The 20,370-nt window shown below is 37.0% G+C and overlaps 1 protein-coding gene across 4 annotated transcripts in view; it reads left to right on the top strand.

Moving 5' to 3' along the window:
* LOC121875640 (glycerol-3-phosphate dehydrogenase, mitochondrial-like) overlaps nt 1-20,123 on the top strand; it is a 43,230-nt gene extending 23,107 nt beyond the window's left edge. For 3 of the 4 annotated variants that reach the window (XM_042380252.1, XM_042380255.1, XM_042380254.1), the window contains exons 3-10: nt 3,061-3,284; nt 6,291-7,122; nt 10,432-10,627; nt 11,151-11,360; nt 11,988-12,190; nt 12,830-13,018; nt 15,431-15,529; nt 17,860-20,123. In XM_042380252.1, coding sequence (XP_042236186.1) covers nt 3,061-3,284; nt 6,291-7,122; nt 10,432-10,627; nt 11,151-11,360; nt 11,988-12,190; nt 12,830-13,018; nt 15,431-15,529; nt 17,860-17,979 — 2,073 coding nt within the window. In that variant the 3' untranslated portion in view covers nt 17,980-20,123. Of the gene's footprint in view, nt 1-3,060; nt 3,285-6,290; nt 7,123-10,431; nt 10,628-11,150; nt 11,361-11,987; nt 12,191-12,829; nt 13,019-14,739; nt 14,839-15,430; nt 15,530-17,859 lie in introns of all 4 variants that reach the window. The other variant, XM_042380253.1, reaches the window with a different exon arrangement.
* The last annotated feature ends 247 nt before the right edge of the window (nt 20,124-20,370 follow it).

The following is a 20,370-nucleotide window of genomic DNA, read 5'->3' as shown; positions in this document are numbered from 1 at the left end:
TTCTCACTTTCCGCGGTACCCTCCGGGTTACATTAACCGCGTAATATGAGGACCAACTGTATTATTATTATTATAGTAGTAATAATAATAATAATAATAATAATAATAATAATAATAATAATAATAATAATAATAATAATAATAATAATAATAATAATAATAATAATGTTTTCGCCCCCCAGACCCCAATGTGGGTTGGTGACCTGTGCCCTGGTGGGCTGAACCCTGTAAAAAAAAAGAAAAAGTAACCATTCTGAAATCCGAAAAATTCCGAAATCCGAAACACATCTGGCCCCAAGGATTTCGGATAAGGCACCAGTCTGGTGGCCTTCCTTTGGACATTTTCAATCAATTGACAGTCTCTAGGATACCTCGGGGACCAGACGGGGAAGCACTTTCACTCTTGAAGATCGTAACGAGCGAAGAACCATCCAGATACTGTATCTTAACGACCTTATAAGACCTACTAGTTTCGTTACCTGATCCACCTTCTTCTCACAATGGCCCGAAAACTTAAGTTCAATGTCAACATATACACCCAGGTCCTTTTCACATTCGGTCTCAATTAATGCAGTCCCTTTGTCTTGTTGGGAAATGTGATATATCTCCTTACTATTGGTGCGACCCAGGTGCATCCTTTTGCACTTCATGGCATTGAATCTTAGGAGCCATTTCCTCGACCATTCTTGAAACTCTTAAGAGAACTTTCTGCAGCTCTTCACATTCTGTTTGGTTCTTAATTTCCATAAATAACTTGGCACCATCCACAAACATTTGTATGAAGGAGTGTATAGCTTCTGGCATGTCTTTAATGAAACAGACAAACAACAACGCGCCCAATACACTGTCCTGTGGTACCCTGCTAGTCACATGTACACATGACGATTTTGTACCATTAATCACCACACACTGTTTGCGGTCATGCAGAAAGTCTCCGATCCACGATAGGACACTTCCCCTTCCAGTTTAATTCTCAGCCTTTCATGGGGTACGCCATCAAAAGCCTTGGCAAAATCTATGTAAATACAGTACTGTATTGTCGATATTTCCACCTTGTTCTAGAATTCGAGTCCAAGCATTTAGTACCTTGAGTAATTGTGTCAAGCAGGATCTTCCTGGCATAAAACTGTGTTGGCATTCCTTTACATGGATGTTTTTCTTAGCAGATGTTCCATTATGGCATCTCTTACGATGCTATCTAGTACTCTACGCATTATGCTGGTCAGGCTCACTGGTCTATAATTATTCGTGGAGTGACGATTACATAAGCCATCTTTCAGTCATCGGGGACCTTTTGCTCATCCAGGCATTTGCAGAACTGGATCTTTAGGGGCTCTGCAAGCTCATTACACAGTTCTCTTAACACTCTGGGGTGTACCATATCTGGACCGGGACTCTTGACATTTTATTTCTTTTAACCTCGTCCGAGAACACAATGTGGGTCAGCTTTGTCAAACCGTCTTTCCCTAAATGCCGGAAGATTGTTCGCACCCTCTCTTGTGAACATTGATGAAATTTTTGTTTCGACACCTCTGCCTTATCCTGGTCAGAACCTGCATGACTAATATCTGCAAGCTTCAGGTCCGATATGCCTACTCGCATTTTTAATTTTGACTTTGCATAGTGGTAAAAAGCCTTTGGGTTTGACTTGACCTCACTAGCAATCTGCCTCTGGAAATCTTTTTCAGCCCTTCAACAACTCGTATCTCTCACCAATATATCAAGGTTTCGAATCCGTTTTGGCCTAGACACATGTGAGTAGAGTGTTATCCAGTATGACCTTATCAAACATCACAGGTTTCACAGAGTCTGGTTTCCTTGGTTTCCTCCTGTACTAATATTGGATAGGCCAACTGTCTGAATGGCTAGTAAGCTGATAAGTGATGAAAATTATAAAAATAAAACTCCTTGGGATAAGAAAAGAGTTTTAAATGATTTTATTAAATTTACAATTTTCAAGCAGTCTTTGTGAAATACAGTTTAGAGCAGTGGTTCCCAAACACAGGTTCACGGCTCCAATTGGGATTGCAAGACGCATCATATGGGGATACATACAGCTCATGGTGTGCTGGAATCACCTAGGTCTGGCAACAGTTCCATGTTTTTGTTTTTTTTAGTCTAGGTGTCAAGGACTGAAGGACGTGGCCAACAGGTGCTGTCTCGTTAAGTAGGAACCATAAGTTATGGTCAAGGGATCAACTCAGTAACTCTCCTTGTGTCAGGTCAGGTCAGTCTAAGTCAGGCTTGACCTGATAACACATTTCCCAACAGAAATTCCACACTCCCACCTTTGAGCTGTTCTCAGCTCAGTTAGCTCTCTATTTCCCATGGATGCACACAGAAAATAGCAGCAAATTTTAATGATAGATTCCCTGAGTTGCTTACTGAGTCTTTTAACTTTGTTCAATTTCAGTTAAAGACAGATGTAAAACAGTGTGGCTCTTTTGCACTTGAAATATCAGAATTACAGGCTGACAACGAGGCAAGGGTGAATTTTTACATCTTTGATGACATAGCAAAGTTTTAGATTACTTTATCAAAGATGCATTCAGCAGTTAAAAATCGAGTTATTAAGATTTTGGGACAATTTGGACGCACCAATGTCTGTGAGGGAGCTTTCTTGTCAATGGTGTTTATAAAAATTATTTCCATAACTATATCAAACTTCAACTTAGAAAATTTATGTAATGCTGCTTAACCTCATATACCTCCAGGTATAGAAAATTAATGAAATGATGGCATACACATGTCAGATATGAATTATGACTGATGTAACTTGCATTGAAAATTAATTAAATGATGATACACATGTGTCACATACAAAATATGATAGTTATGTTGCTTAAACATGTAATTATACCCCAGGGTATAGAACATTAAATGATGATATAAACCTGTTTCTGCCAGTGTTTACCTTTATATTTCTCAGCTGTTTAATACATTTTCCATATTGGGTACATGTACAGTTGGATCACAGAATACAATGTGCATGGGAGAGTAAAAGGTTAAAGCTGAAAAAATTAATGTGAATTATGATACTAAAATATACATTGTTTACAGCGTCAGTTTGTTCGAGTAGCGGCAGCAGAAAGTCTAAATGCCAGACCAACACGACCACTGCCGACCCGTGAACAGCAGCTCAAGAGTCTTGGGTCTGAGGCTTTTGATGTTCTTATCATTGGAGGTGGAGCAACAGGTGCTGGCTGTGCCCTTGACTCTGTCTCAAGAGGACTCAAGACAGCACTGGTTGAGATGGAAGATTTTTCCTCTGGAACATCTTCAAGGTAGGTGTGTGTGTGTAAAGTGAAATTTTCAGACCACATCCCTATTTAAGGAACAAAGACTGATTAGAGTTAAGTGAGGGTGTCAGGAGTCCAGGATGGTTTAAAATCTTGTTTCTCTCACTGTCATATGTAAATACAGGAGATGAGGTGCTCCAGGTGAGAAAAAGGTAAGTGACAAAGATGCTTGACATGTGGTTATTATGCAAGTACAGTACAATTATAATCTTCAAACTCTCCTCTTGAACAGAATACCAAGACATCTCAAGCTGTTTGACACTTTTTTTCTCCTCCCCCAGAGCACAATTATATATCATGCATGTTAATATCGCCATCTAAGTACAGGATTCAGATATTATCTCATGGGCCTGCTCTATGGGTATATGTCATGACTTTTACTTTTATCCTCTTTGTCACTGATCGGCTCGTTAGCCACTTAGGCAGTTAGTCACGTCTCTGTTACGCACTGTTGGCAAGTACAGTGACCTCTCTGTTAACGAACTCAATCCGTTCCAGAAGGTCGTTCGTTAACCGAAACCATTGTTTCAATGGGTTTTTGGGTAATTGGTTCCAGCTCACCGAAAATTTCCTAAATTCAACAAAAATGGTAGAAAAGTTCACTTACTTTGAGGTGTGTATGTAGAAGGCTCCTGGATGATGATGATGATGATGGGATTTAGAATGGGGGTGGAGGAGAAGGAAGAAGAGAAGGCATTGGGGTGGAAGAGAAGTCACCCCATGGCGCCATTTCACCCATAAAATTTTAGCTCTCTTGGTGTAATTCAAGATTATTTTCTTTAAATCAACACTGCACTGCATTATATATTGTCAATATGTAAAATATATTTCAAAATGACCAATAATTTGCTTGGAAACACAGAAAAAAAGCGTTTAGTTGAAGAGAGTCTCAAGCAAGATGTTACCTCCAGTGAAAACAGAGAGAGACTAACTCCTGTTTGCTGTGTTAAGAGGCTGGATGCCGAGCATTAAACTAGTCACTTTACCTTCAATTATGTTCAATAATTGTTAAAATGGCTAAAAAATTGAATATTAAACTTTTAAAATTATTGAATAGTATAAACTTCTTGATATTTACTAAAATAGTAAGGAATTTAAGCCCTAGAACCGATTAATGTATTGGCGGACTGATACTAAAGCTGGTTGCCCGGTCAGTGCAAGCGAAAACATGTTGAGGTCGGTTCGTAAGAACTTCGTTAACCGAATTTTTTTTCGTTAACCGAATTGAAGATCCTTATGGAAGGCAGTTCGTTAATCGAAATTATGTTAACCGAGGTGTTCGTTAAACGAGGGTCACTGTACTGGGCATGCACTGGCTCCTGAATGTATCTGAACCTGCTCCAGTGTTGATCAAATCTGGTCTTGAAAGAGCTCACACTTAGTGCTGTCACAACACTCTCTGGCAGATTGTTCCAAGAGTTCACAATTCTCACTCCGAAAAAGTTTGCCCTCACGGTTATCTGAACTTGTAACTTCTTCATCCTTGAGCTGTGACCCCTTCTGGGGCAGGTGTTCCCCCAGTTCCAGGTATGTACACTCAGCTGAGTAGTGCCCTTATAGGTGTTTATACACCTCAATTAGGTCACCCCTTGTCCCTCTGTAGTATAAGCTAAGCAGTTGCAGGCTCTCTAATCTCTCTGGTTAACTGTGGTGCTGAAGTGCACGCACCAGTCTGGTGGCCCTCCTTTGGTCATTTTCAATCAACTGACAGTTCCTAGCATTTCTCGGGGACCAGATGGGGAAGCACATCACTCTTGAAGCTCGTTACGATATCTGAACGACCTTAGATGCTTGAATCACCTTCATCTCATGATGGATCGAGAATTTCAGTTTATTCTCAACACACACCCAGATCCTTTTTGCATTCAGTCTCTATTAATGCAGTTTCTTTATCTTCTTGGGACATATCATACACCTCCTTATTGTTGGTATGACCCAAATGCATCCTCTTACACTTCGTGACATTGAATCTTAGCAGCCATTTCTTCGACCACTCTTGAAGCTCAGAGATCTCTCGCCAGCTCTTCGCAATCTATTTGGATCTTAATTTCCCTGGATAACTTGGCATCGTCTGCAAACATTTGTGTGGAGGAGTGTATAGCTTCTGGCATGTCATTTATGAAACAATCAAACAACAACGAGCCCAGTACACTGCCCTAATGCCCTATGGTACCCACTTGTCACGGGTACATCTGACTATTTCGCGCTGTTGAAAGCCTTGGCAAAATCTAGGTACATACAGTATTGTCGATATTGACACCCTGTTCAAGAATTTAGTTGTTGGCAGTCCTTTACATGGTTGTTTCATAGTAGATGTTCCATCATGGCATTTCTTAAAATATTCTCGAGTACTTTGCACACTATGCTGGTCAGGCTCACTGGTCTATTCGTGGAGTGATGATCGCCCTTCTTGAATATAAGACTCACATGAGCCATTTTCCAATCACTTGGGACCATTTGCTCATCCAGTCATTTACATAACAGGATATTCAGGGGCTCAGCAAGCTCGTTGCACAATTCTCTTAGCACTCTGGGATGCACCATGTCAGGGCTGGGACTCTTATGAACATTTAGCTTTGACAATTTATTTCTTACACCCTCTTCTAAGAACACACTGTGGGTCAGCACTGTGTCAAACCATCTGTCCTCAAATGCAGGAAGATAGTTCACATCCTCTCTTGTGTTCACTGAGGAAAATAATCTGTTCAACACCTCCACCTTGACCTGGTCAGAATCTGTGTAGATTATCACTATGAGTTTTAATTTCATGTATAAAATCTAAATGAGATAACCACTTTTAAACTAGACAGCTCCTGCCTCATCTTTTAGAATAAAGATGTATACAGTAGTAGTAGGCAAAATTTGTATCGAATGATGAAATCATTGAATTTTTTATTTTGTTGATGTATGGCATACAGTACTTTATGTTTTTATGCAAAGCAAATTTTTGGGGGTTTTATGTGACTTAATCTAATGTCTCATTATTTTTAGGTCAACAAAGCTCATTCATGGTGGAGTTCGATACCTACAGAAAGCAATCTTGGGTCTGGACCTGGAGCAGTACAAGATGGTTAAGGAAGCCCTTCATGAGAGGGCAAATTTACTTGATATTGCTCCTCATTTATCCTACCCTCTACCAATCATGTTACCTGTTTATAAATGGTGGCAGCTTCCATATTACTGGGCAGGTATCAAAATGTATGATCTAGTTGCTGGCAGTAAATGCATTAAGAGTTCATATGCTATCAGTAAAGAACGTGCACTGGAACTGTTTCCTATGTTAAAGAGGGACAGATTGGTTGGAGCAATTGTGTACTATGATGGTCAGCACAATGATGCCAGAATGAACCTCTCCATAGCTCTCACGGCTACAAGACTTGGTGCCACAATTGCCAATCATGTAAGAGTAGTTTCTCTTCAAAAAGAAAAAGATGAGAATGGACAAGAACATCTCTGTGGTGCAAAAGTCAGAGATGAACTGACTGGACAGGAGTTAACAGTTCGAGCAAAATGTATAATTAATGCTACTGGACCATTTACAGACACAATTCGTAAAATGGACAACCAGGCAACAAAGGAGATATGTGCCCCAAGTATGGGTGTCCACATCACTCTCCCCGACTATTATTCACCAGAACGAATGGGACTGCTAGACCCCAACACATCAGATGGAAGAGTCATTTTCTTTTTGCCCTGGGAGGGACGCACCATTGCAGGTACAACTGACACCCCCTGTTCTGTTTCACACACTCCCTCTCCTACTGAAGATGACATCCAGTTTATTCTCCAGGAAGTGAAGAACTACTTGAGTCCAGATGTGGAGGTTAGTGATGCGGTATTAAGACAATCTTGATGTACAGTATTACCCCGCTTTTTCATAGCGCTTACTTGGCGCTTAAGCGCGTTTGCATATACGCGGTGCCTTGCCAAAGCTGAACTTTCACTTAACGCGGATTTTTCCACAGCAACGCGGTGAGTGTCCGGCTCGAGAGCTATTTTTAGATTCGCACCACCCCCCACCCGCCACCCTGCCTGACTGCCTGTTTTAGCTCATAAAATTCATACAAATTACCCAGCCAGAATATAATTTACATTGCTGGAATTCTTATAATTTGGTGATCATTTTGAATATAAACAACATATATTTTGCATTAAACATACAATTTTTAGATAAAAATTGTTCTCTAGGTAATTATGTTATCTTTTGTCCAAAATATATGACATTTATATTCAAAATATTCCTGGTCTTACAAGGAATCCAGCAATGTCAATTATATTATCCTAACTTTAGTTTGAGGTATTATTTATTAAAATTTAGTGGTTATCCCACACATCTCCTTGGGACGGTTGGTGGGGGGTGGGGGGGGGAGAGGGAGGGACCGACCGACCGACCATCTGTTACCCGGTGAAGAATTATTTTTTTTTTTAACTGAAGATATTTGTTTTAGCTCATAAAATTCATACAAATTACCCGGTCAGAATATAATTTACATTGCTGGAATTCTTATAATTTGGTGATCATTTTGAATATAAACAACATATATTTTGCATTAAACATACAATTTTTAGATAAAAATTGTTCTCTAGGTAATTATGTTATCTTTTGTCCAAAATATATGACATTTATATTCAAAATATTCCTGGTCTTACAAGGAATCCAGCAATGTCAATTATATTATCCTAACTTTAATCTGAGGTATTATTTAATACTAAATGTTAAAAACTCTTGAATGGAGGATTGGTGGGGGGTGGGGGGAGGGTTGGGACTGACCACGCGGTTGGAAGAGGGGGGGAGGCAAGGTGGGGTACTTTGATTGACAGATAGTGTTGAAGAATATTTTTTTTTTTTTATTAACTGTAGATATTTGTTTTAGCTCATAAAATTCATACAAATTATCCGGCCAGAATATAATTTACATTGCTGGAATTCTTATAATTTGGTGATCATTTTGAATATAAACAACATATATTTTGCATTAAACATACAATTTTTAGATAAAAATTGTTCTCTAGGTAATTATGTTATCTTTTGTGAAAAATATATGACATTTATATTCAAAATATTCCTGGTCTTACAAGGAATCCAGCAATGTCAATTATATTATCCTAACTTTAGTTTGAGGAATTATTTATTACTATACCTGGTTTTCCCCCAAAAATTTCTCAGAGGGAAGAGCCAGTGAGTGTAGTGTGAGAAGAGGGGGAGGGAGTTGAGTCCATTATTTGAATGGACATTAACTTGGCGACTGTATTTCTCTATTTCTCTTAAGTATTAATTGTGTGCATGTACCATCATAAAATTAAGATGTTATTTTTACTACAACATAGTTATTTGTCGTCAAAAAGTGGAGTTTGGGGGTCGGGCTGGGTTCTATTGGAATTAATCCCATATGTTCTGTTATTCACTTAACGCGGTTTTCACTTAACACGGGACCCTCTGGGTTCAATTGACCGCTTAAGTTAAACTGACAATTTAATATTATAATGAGTGTGTAATGTTGTAACCAAGAAATGAAGATCTATTTTGCTATGTGTAAAGTAAGACATAAGTGGTCCAGTCTTGTCTGAGTGTACTTAATTCACATCTTGTTCACTCCTTATGTTAATAAATATTGAATTTGTAAACTACAAGTATCACCGCTCTATTTCTTCTTTCTACCCATTGGTTCTCAGAAAATAACTATTGTAACTCGCGTGCCTAGAAGCTCGCTAGCACGTTACCTAACAGTTCAATGAGATATGTTGTATTCTAAGAAAAGTCTGGGTGGTGGCAGGCTACCGTGATAAGTACAATATATATTATAGTAAGAATGATATGGTTTTCCCAGACTGATCCATGGTATAGAATATAACTAAACCAGGATATAATTGAGAGAAAGTAAGGGCATAAATTTCAGAAAATACAATAATATACCGGGATATGACAGAAGGAATAAAGTATAGAAAAGAAGAAGGAATAGGAAGTAGGAAAAAACAGACCCTTACAATTGTTGCAACATGGTACTTTAACTAGGATGCGGTTGGTAGTACATAGGAAGAATGTACTCACAACTCATAACAAACTGGTCATATCAATATTTATAGGTTAATACTCAACATGGGATAACTATATTACTGCTAATTATCCCACCCCTGCCACTATTTGAAGGGTCTATTTTTTCCTACTTCATATTTATTCTATTTATTCTTCTTTTCTATATTTATAGTGAGTTCTGCTATAACACGTGTTTTGACAACGCGAATTGGCTCTAACGCGATTTATGAATAGAGGAACGATATTTGCATAACGCGAACGCTTGTTTGCTGTAACGCGATTTTTGTTAACTATTTCTCCAATTTTGTGGTATTAACTGTGAATATGGTAAAGAAGAATATCTCCAAGAAGCATTCTGGTGATCGCATTCCCGGTGATGATAGTAAAAGAAAGGCTATAACCCTAGAAGAGAAGCTCGATGTTATCCACCTCAAAATCACCCTTCTCCCCCATCAAGTTATATTCATATTTTTTCAAGGTAAAGTGTTACATTTACTGTATGATTTCATTATTAGATATGAATGCAACATTTATTTAGACTGTGCTAACCTTTGTGTTAGACTAACTACTAAATTTTTTTTGATTTCGAGTAGTAATCTGCACCTAGCCCTATTTTCTCCATAAGCCCTGTTATTTGTATTACGCGAATTTCTATAACACGATGTTTTACAAGAACACAACTATCACGTTATAGCAGAACTGACTGTATATACTTGCTTCATATATATTATTGTATTTTCTGAATTTTATGCCCTTACTTTCTCTCAATTAGATCCTGGTTTAGTTATATTCTATACCAATAATTCGAATGGATCTTTAGGGACAGACCCGGTTGAACGGTCACGTCTCTTGATTGTCGTCACGGGCACTTGCATCTTGTACTTTAGATTTGTTAATTTTGAGCATCAACTTGGACAGTAATCAAAAATTTCTCATTTACCTCATACATTTATACCTCTCACATTGCCTTTATGTCTGTTCAACCATTTGCATTTCTCAAAATGCATATGTACCACAGATACCCTATACTGTCTAGAGGTCTATAAATGACTATAGTATCCTATAAACTAATTGTCTATTTTGGTTTGACACCATCAGGTACGGCGAGGGGACGTGTTGTCAGCGTGGGCTGGCATCCGACCTCTGGTTCAAGATCCTAACAAGACTGACACTCAAAGCATTGCAAGAAATCACATTGTCCACATCAGTGACTCTGGTCTAGTGACAGTAGCAGGAGGGAAGTGGACCACTTATCGCTCAATGGCATTAGATACCCTAGATGCAGCAATTAAAGGTTGGTGGTTGTTACACTGGTACACATGAAAAATCTGATCAGGAATAACCACAGGAGGTTTAAGTGTATGGTCCCCCATGTTTGAATTTTTAGCTCTTTACTTAAGTTCTTGTTCACTCTGCTTCAAACTTCTAAGTCAGTGACATTGTATGCGATTATTGCTGTTTGCAGATATTTTGTAATAGGAAGCAATTTTTACTTCTAATTACACCAGTATTTACCAGTTATAAGCTGTCATGTTAGTTTTTGAGGAATAATTGTGTAAGTGATTGTGTAATCTTGTGAACAGTCCATCACAACAATACACCTTAACAAATATTGCCACTCTTGAATGTTTGTGTGGTGATCCTTGTATATCACTGTGTTTCACTGCAGCCAAATAGTTAACAAACACTTCATTGGCAGTAATTTTTATATTGAGTGCAGTGATTGGAGAGTTTACTTTACTGTATATTGCATTCATGCATCTCCTCTTGCTTTTTTAGCCACTTCAGGTAATTTATTTACATATTTTTGTTCTCAGGTTGTGATTTAACACCAGTTCACCAAGAATCTCAGACAGATGGCCTTCTGTTGGAGGGCGCACACTACTGGACTCCCACAATGTTCATTCGCCTTGTACAGGACTTCGGGTTAGAGTCAGAGGTTGCCAAGCACCTAGCACAAACCTATGGTGACAGAGCGTTTAGTGTGGCTAAGCTGGCCTCTCTCACTGGAAAGCGTTGGCCAATTGGTAGGTATCTGACTTTTTATCCTTGAAGCAATGAGAGGTTAGACTACAGTACCTATGTAGAGAAGTAATTTCCATTTACTGATTGTAACATAGAGGTGTGGTTGATATGATACAGTATTCTTTTCTTCATCTATCAGTTCTTTATACACTACAGTAGATGATCACTATCGGTTTTGGCCTTTTTCTTTATATGTTTTAATTACAGGTGCTCCTCTACTTACGAACGAGTTACGTTCCAGAGGCTTGTTTGTAAGTCCAACTTTACTCTTGTAGATACCAAACATATTGTAAAAAATTAAAAGATTATGGATATTTAGTACAGCTATGCCCTTTAATACAGCCTTAAAACCTGGCTCACTCTTCTCCTCTTAGGTAATGTTTGTTCTATCTGGAATTTTCTTCAAAATAATCCAGTCTCATCCACATTAAACACCTGTTCTACCAGGTAACCCCCCCTCAGTGATGATGTTTCTATCTCTGAAAGTTTGTAAGTTGAATGTTCTTTAGTAGAGGAGCACCTGTTGATCCTTAGCCTCTTCATCTCTTGATATCATCTATAGACCTTTTACATCAGCATTTAGTTAAATTCCTACGTACAGTCTCTTACTACAAGTATTTATGTTCCAGTTGGTCGTCGTCTTCACAGTGAATTTCCATACATTGACGCTGAGGTGCGATACGCATGTCGTGAGTATGCGGCATCAGCTGTTGATGTCATAGCCAGAAGACTACGATTAGCTTTCCTTAATGCCCAGGCAACAGAGGAAGCCTTGCCAACTATTGTTAACATTATGGCTGAAGAATTAAAGTGGTCTGAGAAAGAAAAAAAGGTAATTTTTGTCTGTTATTGCAAGGTATTATACTGTATTTTTTATTAAGAGGTAATTACTGCACAATCTTAAGAGTTCAGTTTTTACCCAGGAATTGATTTATTACTGGAAGTTTGTAACTATTTTTATATATTTTTTATTGATCAAAGAATTTGTTTATTCAAAATGTAAGCATACTGTATATGTATTTACTGTATATATTTATTTTATCAAATCATAAATTTTTGCTCCCAGATTACAGTGATGATTATAGCACCTCATAATCCAACCTAAAGCACCAAGGTCAGCTTATGTGTAGGAGTTATATACAGTACACTGTACTGTATATTAAAGATAACTTTTAAGAAGATAACTTTAAAGTTTCATGATCTTTGGCAGAAAATGGTAAGGATATGTTGCCAGTGTGTCCCTTGGAATCCTTCTACAGGGTATACTTTATTTGTAACTTTACTAAAATATTATTTAAAACTACCCAATAATTCTCTCCCGATGATCTTAAGTAGACAAAATAACAGTATCTTACTAGAGCATCATGCACTTTCTTGCTTATTAGCTCTGTCACTTGTAATCTTGGTAGCTGATCTGACAGGTACTGGATATGTTGTATACATCATTCTTACTCTTTCATCAATTTGACAGAGTCAGTTGGAAGCAGCTAACAACTACCTCCAGAGGGAAATGGGCCAGAATGTGAACCGTGCATCGCGAGAGAAAATCCCCATCAACCTTACCAAGAGCGAGATATCAGAATATGTGAAGCGCTTCAACTCCCTTGACACTGACAAGAAAGGTTACATTTCCCTCAATGATCTCAGAGCATCTCTCAAGGTATGGTGAAGATAAGGCTTCCTTTTATTTAATGTAGATAACTCAAGTGGTGTGATGGATTGTACCGTACTTCAGTATTTTCTAGAAATTAAAAAAGTAGACTTCAAAATTTACAGTGAAAGTACAGTACAGTGGTCCCTCGGTTAACGAGCACAATTCGTTCCAGAAGGTTGCTCATAAACCGAAAAACTTGTTACCGAAACCATTGTTTCAATGGGTTTTTGGGTAATTGGTTCCAGCTCACCAAAAATTGCCTAAAATCAACAAAAAAGGTAGTAAAGTACACTTACTATGAGGTGTGTATGTAGAAGGCTCCTGGATGATGATGATGATGGGAATTAGAATGGGGGTGGAGGAGAAGGGAGAAGAGAAGGCATTGGGGTGGAAGACAAGTCACCCCATGGTGCCATTTCACCCATAAAATTTAAGTTCTCTTGGTGTAATTCAAGATTATTTTCTTTAAATCAACACTGCACTGCATTATATATTGTCAATATGTAAAATAAATTTCAAATTGACCAATAATTTGCTTGGAAACACATAAAAAAGCATTTAGCTGAAGAGAGTCTCAAGCAAGATGTTACCTCCACTGAAAAGACACAGACTGACCCCTGTATGGTGTGTTGACAGGCTGTTTGGCGTGCAAAAAACTATCTTCCTATACTTAAATTATGTTCAATAATTGTTAAAATTACTAAAAAATTTAATATAACTCTTTTAAAATTATTGAATACAGTAGTACAAACTTCTTGATATTTACTAAAATAGTAAGGAATTTAAGCCCTAGAACCGATTACTGTATTGGCAGACTAATACCACAGCTGGTGGACTGCCAAATGCAAGCGAAAACATGTGGAGGGGTGCTCGTTAAAAACTCGTTAATCGAGGGATTGCTCGTTAACCGAAGTTAAGAATATTATGGAAGGTAATTCGTTAACCGAAATCTCGTTAACCGAGGCGCTCGTTAACCGAGGGATCACTGTATGGTAATTCAATTGGAATATTTACTGCACTGCAGACATTGTTTAAGACATAAGAAATCAGATTCTGATATAAAAATAGGTGTCTGAGCAGTATTTTGAGGACAGGTGATTTAAATATGAGTCCTAAAAAGAAGAGAATATCATATGCTTCATACTAACTGTCATTGTGTGCTCAGTACTCTGCATAACAGAGACATGACCAACCAACCAATCAGCTAACAGGCTAGTCAGTCGTGAAAAGATTAAAGTGAAAGTCAACATTACTATTAATACCTGTGAACTTAGAGGAATTTATAATTTTCTAAAATATATCTTTACAGTATTACCGTATACTGTATAAAAGTTTTCCATATTTTTTATTACTGTAGTCTTTATAAATTTATTTTTGTATTTAATCCTTAAGTCCCTGTGATACATATGAAATTAATATTAATAATTTCAGTGTGTTTAGGTTTGGTTTCAGTTACTTTGTCAAATATATTATTCAGTACAGTACTGTACTCTGTACTGTACACATTGACATACTGTATACTAAAATTTTCATTTCATTGGTTATACTGAAATGTTTTCTTATTAGTTATAGTATACAGTATTAAATTATTATACCTGTACTAGTTTTAAGACATCTCTTTTAGTTCAGCTCAAAGGTTGTGTTTTACATTTTCAAAATTTTGGACAAGCCTGCATTAGTTACATATACAGTACATTTAATGACTTTTGCACTTCCATAACATTTAGGCTGATGGAGAGAGGGTTAGCCTAAACCAGCTTCACGAGATATTGAAAGAGGTTGATGTCCACAAACATGGTCAAGTCGAGTTCCCAGATTTTATCCAGGTAAAATATTAGATATTGGAAACAAATTGAGAGGATACATAACTTACTCATCCAGTACCTGTATTAATTTTCTTTTCAGATACTGTACAATTTAGTTTGCACAGTGCCTTTTACTTCATTAGCACAAATAAATGATTTTACATCTGATCCATGCCTAACTAATCATGAGTAAAAAAAAAATCGAGGGAAACATTTCTACATGAATGTGCTGCTACACGACCAATACCCATTCATTCATAAACAGTGATACTACTACAGCAGCGTTGTCGTTTGGAGGCACAGGTTACCACAGGGGGTGTAAAAACGCATTTCCGCAACTGTACATTAGATATAAAACCAACAGCCTTAATATGTGTCATTTAATCAAACCTTCTTGATGGCTCTCGATTAACACCAACAAAAATATTACTGGAAAGTACATCTAATATATCTTTGCATCTATCTACAGTACTCTGTACATAATATTCCTCCATAAAAAGCTGGTGAGTGCTGGGAAACAGGGTTTGTGCCCTTATATATAACACATGTTGTAATGTATCCATCAAGTGATGGATTGTCCTCAAGTTCATGTTGGGATGCTCTTTAACTACAGGCAAGAGGCCAGGAAGTTCCTGGAGAAACTCTTCATGAGATTCTGAAGGAGATCGACCTTAATCTAAATGGACAGGTGGAGTTTGATGAATATTTACAGGTGACTATGTACATATATCCATTCTATTACAGCATCTGTAACTCCTGTCAGGAATGCAATTTATATACTGTAGATCATAGTTATGATTATGATGCTTGAGTTAACATTAATACAAGACCTTTAGTAATGTTAATTCAAGTACAGTAGACTCATTTATTCCAGAGGTTGGGGACTGACCTTCAGATTATCAAGTCTACTGTACTTCAGTACTGTGTAGCCCTGCTCTTAGTTTTTAACCCACTTGTTATAGCAGATTCTGTACTCTAATGGGTTGATAATAATTTATATACTTTAGTTGTCTGGACTTTTACAATGTCATGTCCTTTTAATGGTTTATACTTTTCCATCTTTTCCTTTTATGTTTCACTTACCAGTTCCTTACTTTTGTTTTCTTTGTTCTTATTTCCTCAACTAGGGCCTGTCTGTTCTCATTTTCTCAGTTCTTTTTTCCTTTTTCTAGTGTGCTTCAGTTCCCATTGTCTGCATTGTGTTTCTTTCCTTGATTTTTATTTTATTTTTGTTTTTAATTCTTTCCTGGTACCTCTCTGTCTTCCTTTTCTCATTTTGTATTCATGTTTGTTAGTGCAGTTATGTCTTCATTGCTTCTTCTGTAATTGAACACTTATTTGTGCATCCTAAGTTGCCTAATTTGATCATCATTAATTCATCTTTGAATGCCTGCTAGGGATGTGACAGCCAGAACCATTCCGTAGTATTCTTCAGTATATGCATCTTCATTGTAGAATTTTCTTATTGATTAATGTATTTTTTTTTTGTGCCTAAACACACCATAGTGTCATTAAGTTGTCTGCTACATCTTATTATATTCTACTTGAGAGGGTAGACCCATTGTAGTAGTGTGCTGAGGGGGAGATGAAAATGGATAAATTAAAAATTGTGAAAGATCATCTCTCAAAAGCCTTTTAAACGTTGAAGCTGACAGTACAGTAGGTACAAAAGTTTCTTTGGTAAGCCTTTACAGCAAATAAACTTCATCTTAAATTGAAGATCTCAAGTTTACTTTCCAATTGTCTGTTGATCTGAAATGGAATGACCCACACTTTACTAATAAACAAACTCATAACAAGGTACCTGACTTTGGTATCCCACCTGACCCAGGATTGACACCTTGCAGAACTGACCTATTGACAGTCCAGCCCAGTTCTAGCTAATGAACCAATGCATTCTCGTATGCATGGGTACTCCTTTCCTACAAGCTCACATGAACCAGCCAACTTCTTCATGCAGTTGTAATCAATTGGGAGCTTTCTAGATATTCAAAAGTTTGGGCAGTATATAGCCAGTAGGTCAGTTGTGGAAGATGGTATGGGTACTTAATAAGTACAGTACATATACTGGTAGATACCATAGCTTTAGTTTCCATTTTACATAGTTACTCTGTTGTTGATTTTGTTTTAGATGTTTCAACTGCCAGGTTACTTGCATTATTGTTGTTGATTTTGTTTTAGATGTTTCAACTGCCAGGTTACTTGCATTATTCAATCTCTGTTCTTAAGTACAAGTACAAACTTTTCTTTATATCAAAAGTTACTTTAATACAGGTACGTATATTTAACTTTTAATAATCTCAATCATTTGTATCCATGCAAGTGCACATAGTGACCCCACACATCTTTGCAAATGCACTCTACAGTCTCTCCTCTACTTACAATATATTCAACTTACTACAACCCGGATATACGACGGCCATGGTCATATAAAATATTTTTCACGTTACGTAACGACAACCCGGACATACGACGGCCATGGTCGTATAAAATATTTTTCACATTAACTATTTTTGAGTCCCAACATAAGAACATAAGAATGGAGGAAACTGCAGCGGGCCTATTGGCCCATACACCGTTTACACCCAACCCCTATTGCTCATATGAGCATCCAACCTATGTTTGAAGCAATTCAGCGTATTTGAGTTAATGATGATATTTGGTAACTTGTTCCATTTATCCAACGTTAGTGATCGCGTTGTGTACCGACAATTTTTTTTTTTTTTTTTAATTCCCTTTAAAATGGCTGGCAAGCTTAGAAGTGAGAGTTCTCGTCGTGCTGAGAAGAAAAAGAGGCACCCATTTTAGAATTTCTATGTATTATTTTCGCCTTTTCGAATTATGACCCCGTTGTAAGTCAAGGAGAGACTGTATAGTCTCGCTAATCTTTGCTAGTGTACATTGTCACCTCAGTTATCTGCAATAGTGCATATTATAGCCCAATATCTTTTTATAAGTGCACATTGTAGGCCATCTTATCTTTGCAAGTGCAATTTGTGGTCCCACTTATCTCTTACTAACTTCATGATCTTATTGATGCAGATGATGGCAGCAATCAAAGCTGGGTCCATCTCTCACTCACGCTTTGCTCAGTTAGCGGAGATGGCAGAAGAGGACCAAAGGAAGAAAATCACTGTGGATCGCAGTGGTGGTGGTTTATAGTAATAAATTCATTATTGTGAGGTAAGGAACACTCACTGAAAAACAACTTAACCCTGTAGTGTAGTAATTTTTGTTGTCAAATTTTTCTATTGGTCTCATTATTTGTGCTTTCAGACATTAAGCTAATGTGTGAGGTGAAAAACACAACACACTGAAAAAAAGTGAGTACAGTATAGGTACTGTACAGTATACTCATTCAGTCAAAATATGTGTCAGTAAGCACAAACATGAATATACTTTTACTTTTATCCTCTTCACCACTTATCGGCTCGTATGAGGTAATGAACTCACACATTTAGAAATACCTTAACTGCACAGGTGCTTGGTATACTTTAATGGTGTTTGCAGCCAAAATTTTACACAAGACCCATTGATACATTCAGATATTTATGATACAAACAGAGTAATAAAGTTGGATGGAACAAGTAAACTACAAAGGAAGAACTAAAGGCTGTTGGCCAGTATTAATATTAGACTGTGACTATGAAGTATACTGCACATGTAATTGGATCAAAGATCTTCACTAACTTACTTTTGAGCTACATGCTAGCCCATTGCCCTTCTTATCAATGCCTCTCCACTTAGTTTTTGTGAGCTGTATCTAGAGGTTACATGTTGCCTCCCATGTTCTGTCACATCTTATCAGGCATGTCATGTACATATCAAAGGAAGACCAATGATCCTAGGACTATATTTGTTTCCTGTTGTTAAGGTAAGATATAAACCAGTCAACAGATCCAGTGCCAAGAGTATGATGCCATTATTCTTCTGTCACATTTGCTTGTAACAGTGAATTTCATTTACCTACTCAAATGCAATACTGTACTGATAGACAGTCACAAATGTGCATAATGTCATTACTTCTCACTCAAGTTTTCTTATTAACACTAAAGCTCAGTTGTCAGTATGCAGTACAATTTACCAATCAGACAGCATGTAGAATGAAATAACCAGCAGGTACACCACATTAATAAGAAAGTGAGAAACCTGAGGCAAGGCTTCCATGTTGTAGGAGTCAAAATATTTTAACGTCACTGGGTGAATAAGAAACACTTTTGACAGGCATTGCAAAATAGTTTTTAATTGAATACAATACAAGAAATTGATAGTTTCATCCAGTATTGGAGGAAATTGGAATCTGCTTCCCTTTGTCTGTCATTTTCTGCAATTGTCATGCACTGCTCTTTCCTATCATTTCTCTTTCTCTATAGCAAATGTTACCCCATGATCTCCCACACAGAATTTTGAGAGATATAAATTTAATAAAGAAATAGATCGATGACAAAGTCAAGAAAAATTTTAATGGGAATGGTTATAGAGAGACAATAATATTGAAGTAACCAATTCCATACTGTGATGCAGAGGAAAGCATATTTACAGAAAGCTCTTTCTTCTTGTACAGTATGCTATGTACAGGGGGGGTAGTCAGTGTATTAGTTTGACAAACTAAGATATCATATTCATTTGTGGAGTTATTTATGGAGAGATAATGATTTTCATGTACATTTAAGTATTTCTTGGGGCACACAAATGTAGTGGTGTCCTTCTTAATATGACACTTAAATGAATGAATAAGTTCATATACATCGTAAGGGTTAACACATTTTTTCATAAGTTTATCAATTAAGGTATAGGTATTTACGTATATGTAAGAAAATTTTTTTCAAGGTATTTGAGCAATTATGTATGGCTTTTTCTTCTTATTTTAGCTTGTCACTTTGTACACTTGTCCTGCGACGCTCTACCCTGTTATTTCCCCCCTTCTATAAGATTTCAGTACCTATGATCGACCCCACAAAAGTGGGGAAGAAGAAATGATAATAGATTGATAGGTTTATAAAACACTGAGGTGTTGAAGAGAGTTGGGTGTTGTTACTGAGGTGATACAGGATGTCCATAGAGTATCTGACCCATTTTAAAACTTAATAACCTCAACAATATTATAAATAAAATAGAACATGATGTACTTGTGGAAATCTACTGAGACAAGAAAAAAAAATATATTGTCCTACCTTATTTTTTATTGGCCACCCACTAGAGCTAGCCTGTGTAGGATCTTTCCATTGTTCTTGATACAATATTTGGGAGTTGTTCAAATGTTATTGTGTGTCAGTAGAATAAACCAACAATACTGTACTTTAATAGAAAAAAAGAAAATCCTTGAATTTTAATTAGTAAAAACCCAGTATTTCTCCTACACTCTTTTACTGAAGTTAGGATTTTCTTTAAAAATTTGTATTTGATGATTACTTGTATATATTAGAAATACGAATGCTGAGTGTAAAAGAATTTCTTATTAAAGAATCTGGGAACTCCTCAATGAAATTGCCTGGCAAGTGGTATTATTATGGTGGGCAAATATTTTGTCACCAGTCAGGTGAACATTGTTTT

The sequence above is a fragment of the Homarus americanus genome, unplaced genomic scaffold (assembly GCF_018991925.1).
Source record: "Homarus americanus isolate GMGI-L3 unplaced genomic scaffold, GMGI_Hamer_2.0 scaffold22250, whole genome shotgun sequence".
In the NCBI taxonomy this organism is placed as follows: domain Eukaryota; kingdom Metazoa; phylum Arthropoda; class Malacostraca; order Decapoda; family Nephropidae; genus Homarus; species Homarus americanus.
The sequence above is the reverse complement of the archived record's forward strand: the minus strand, read 5'-3'. Positions and strand labels throughout refer to the sequence as shown.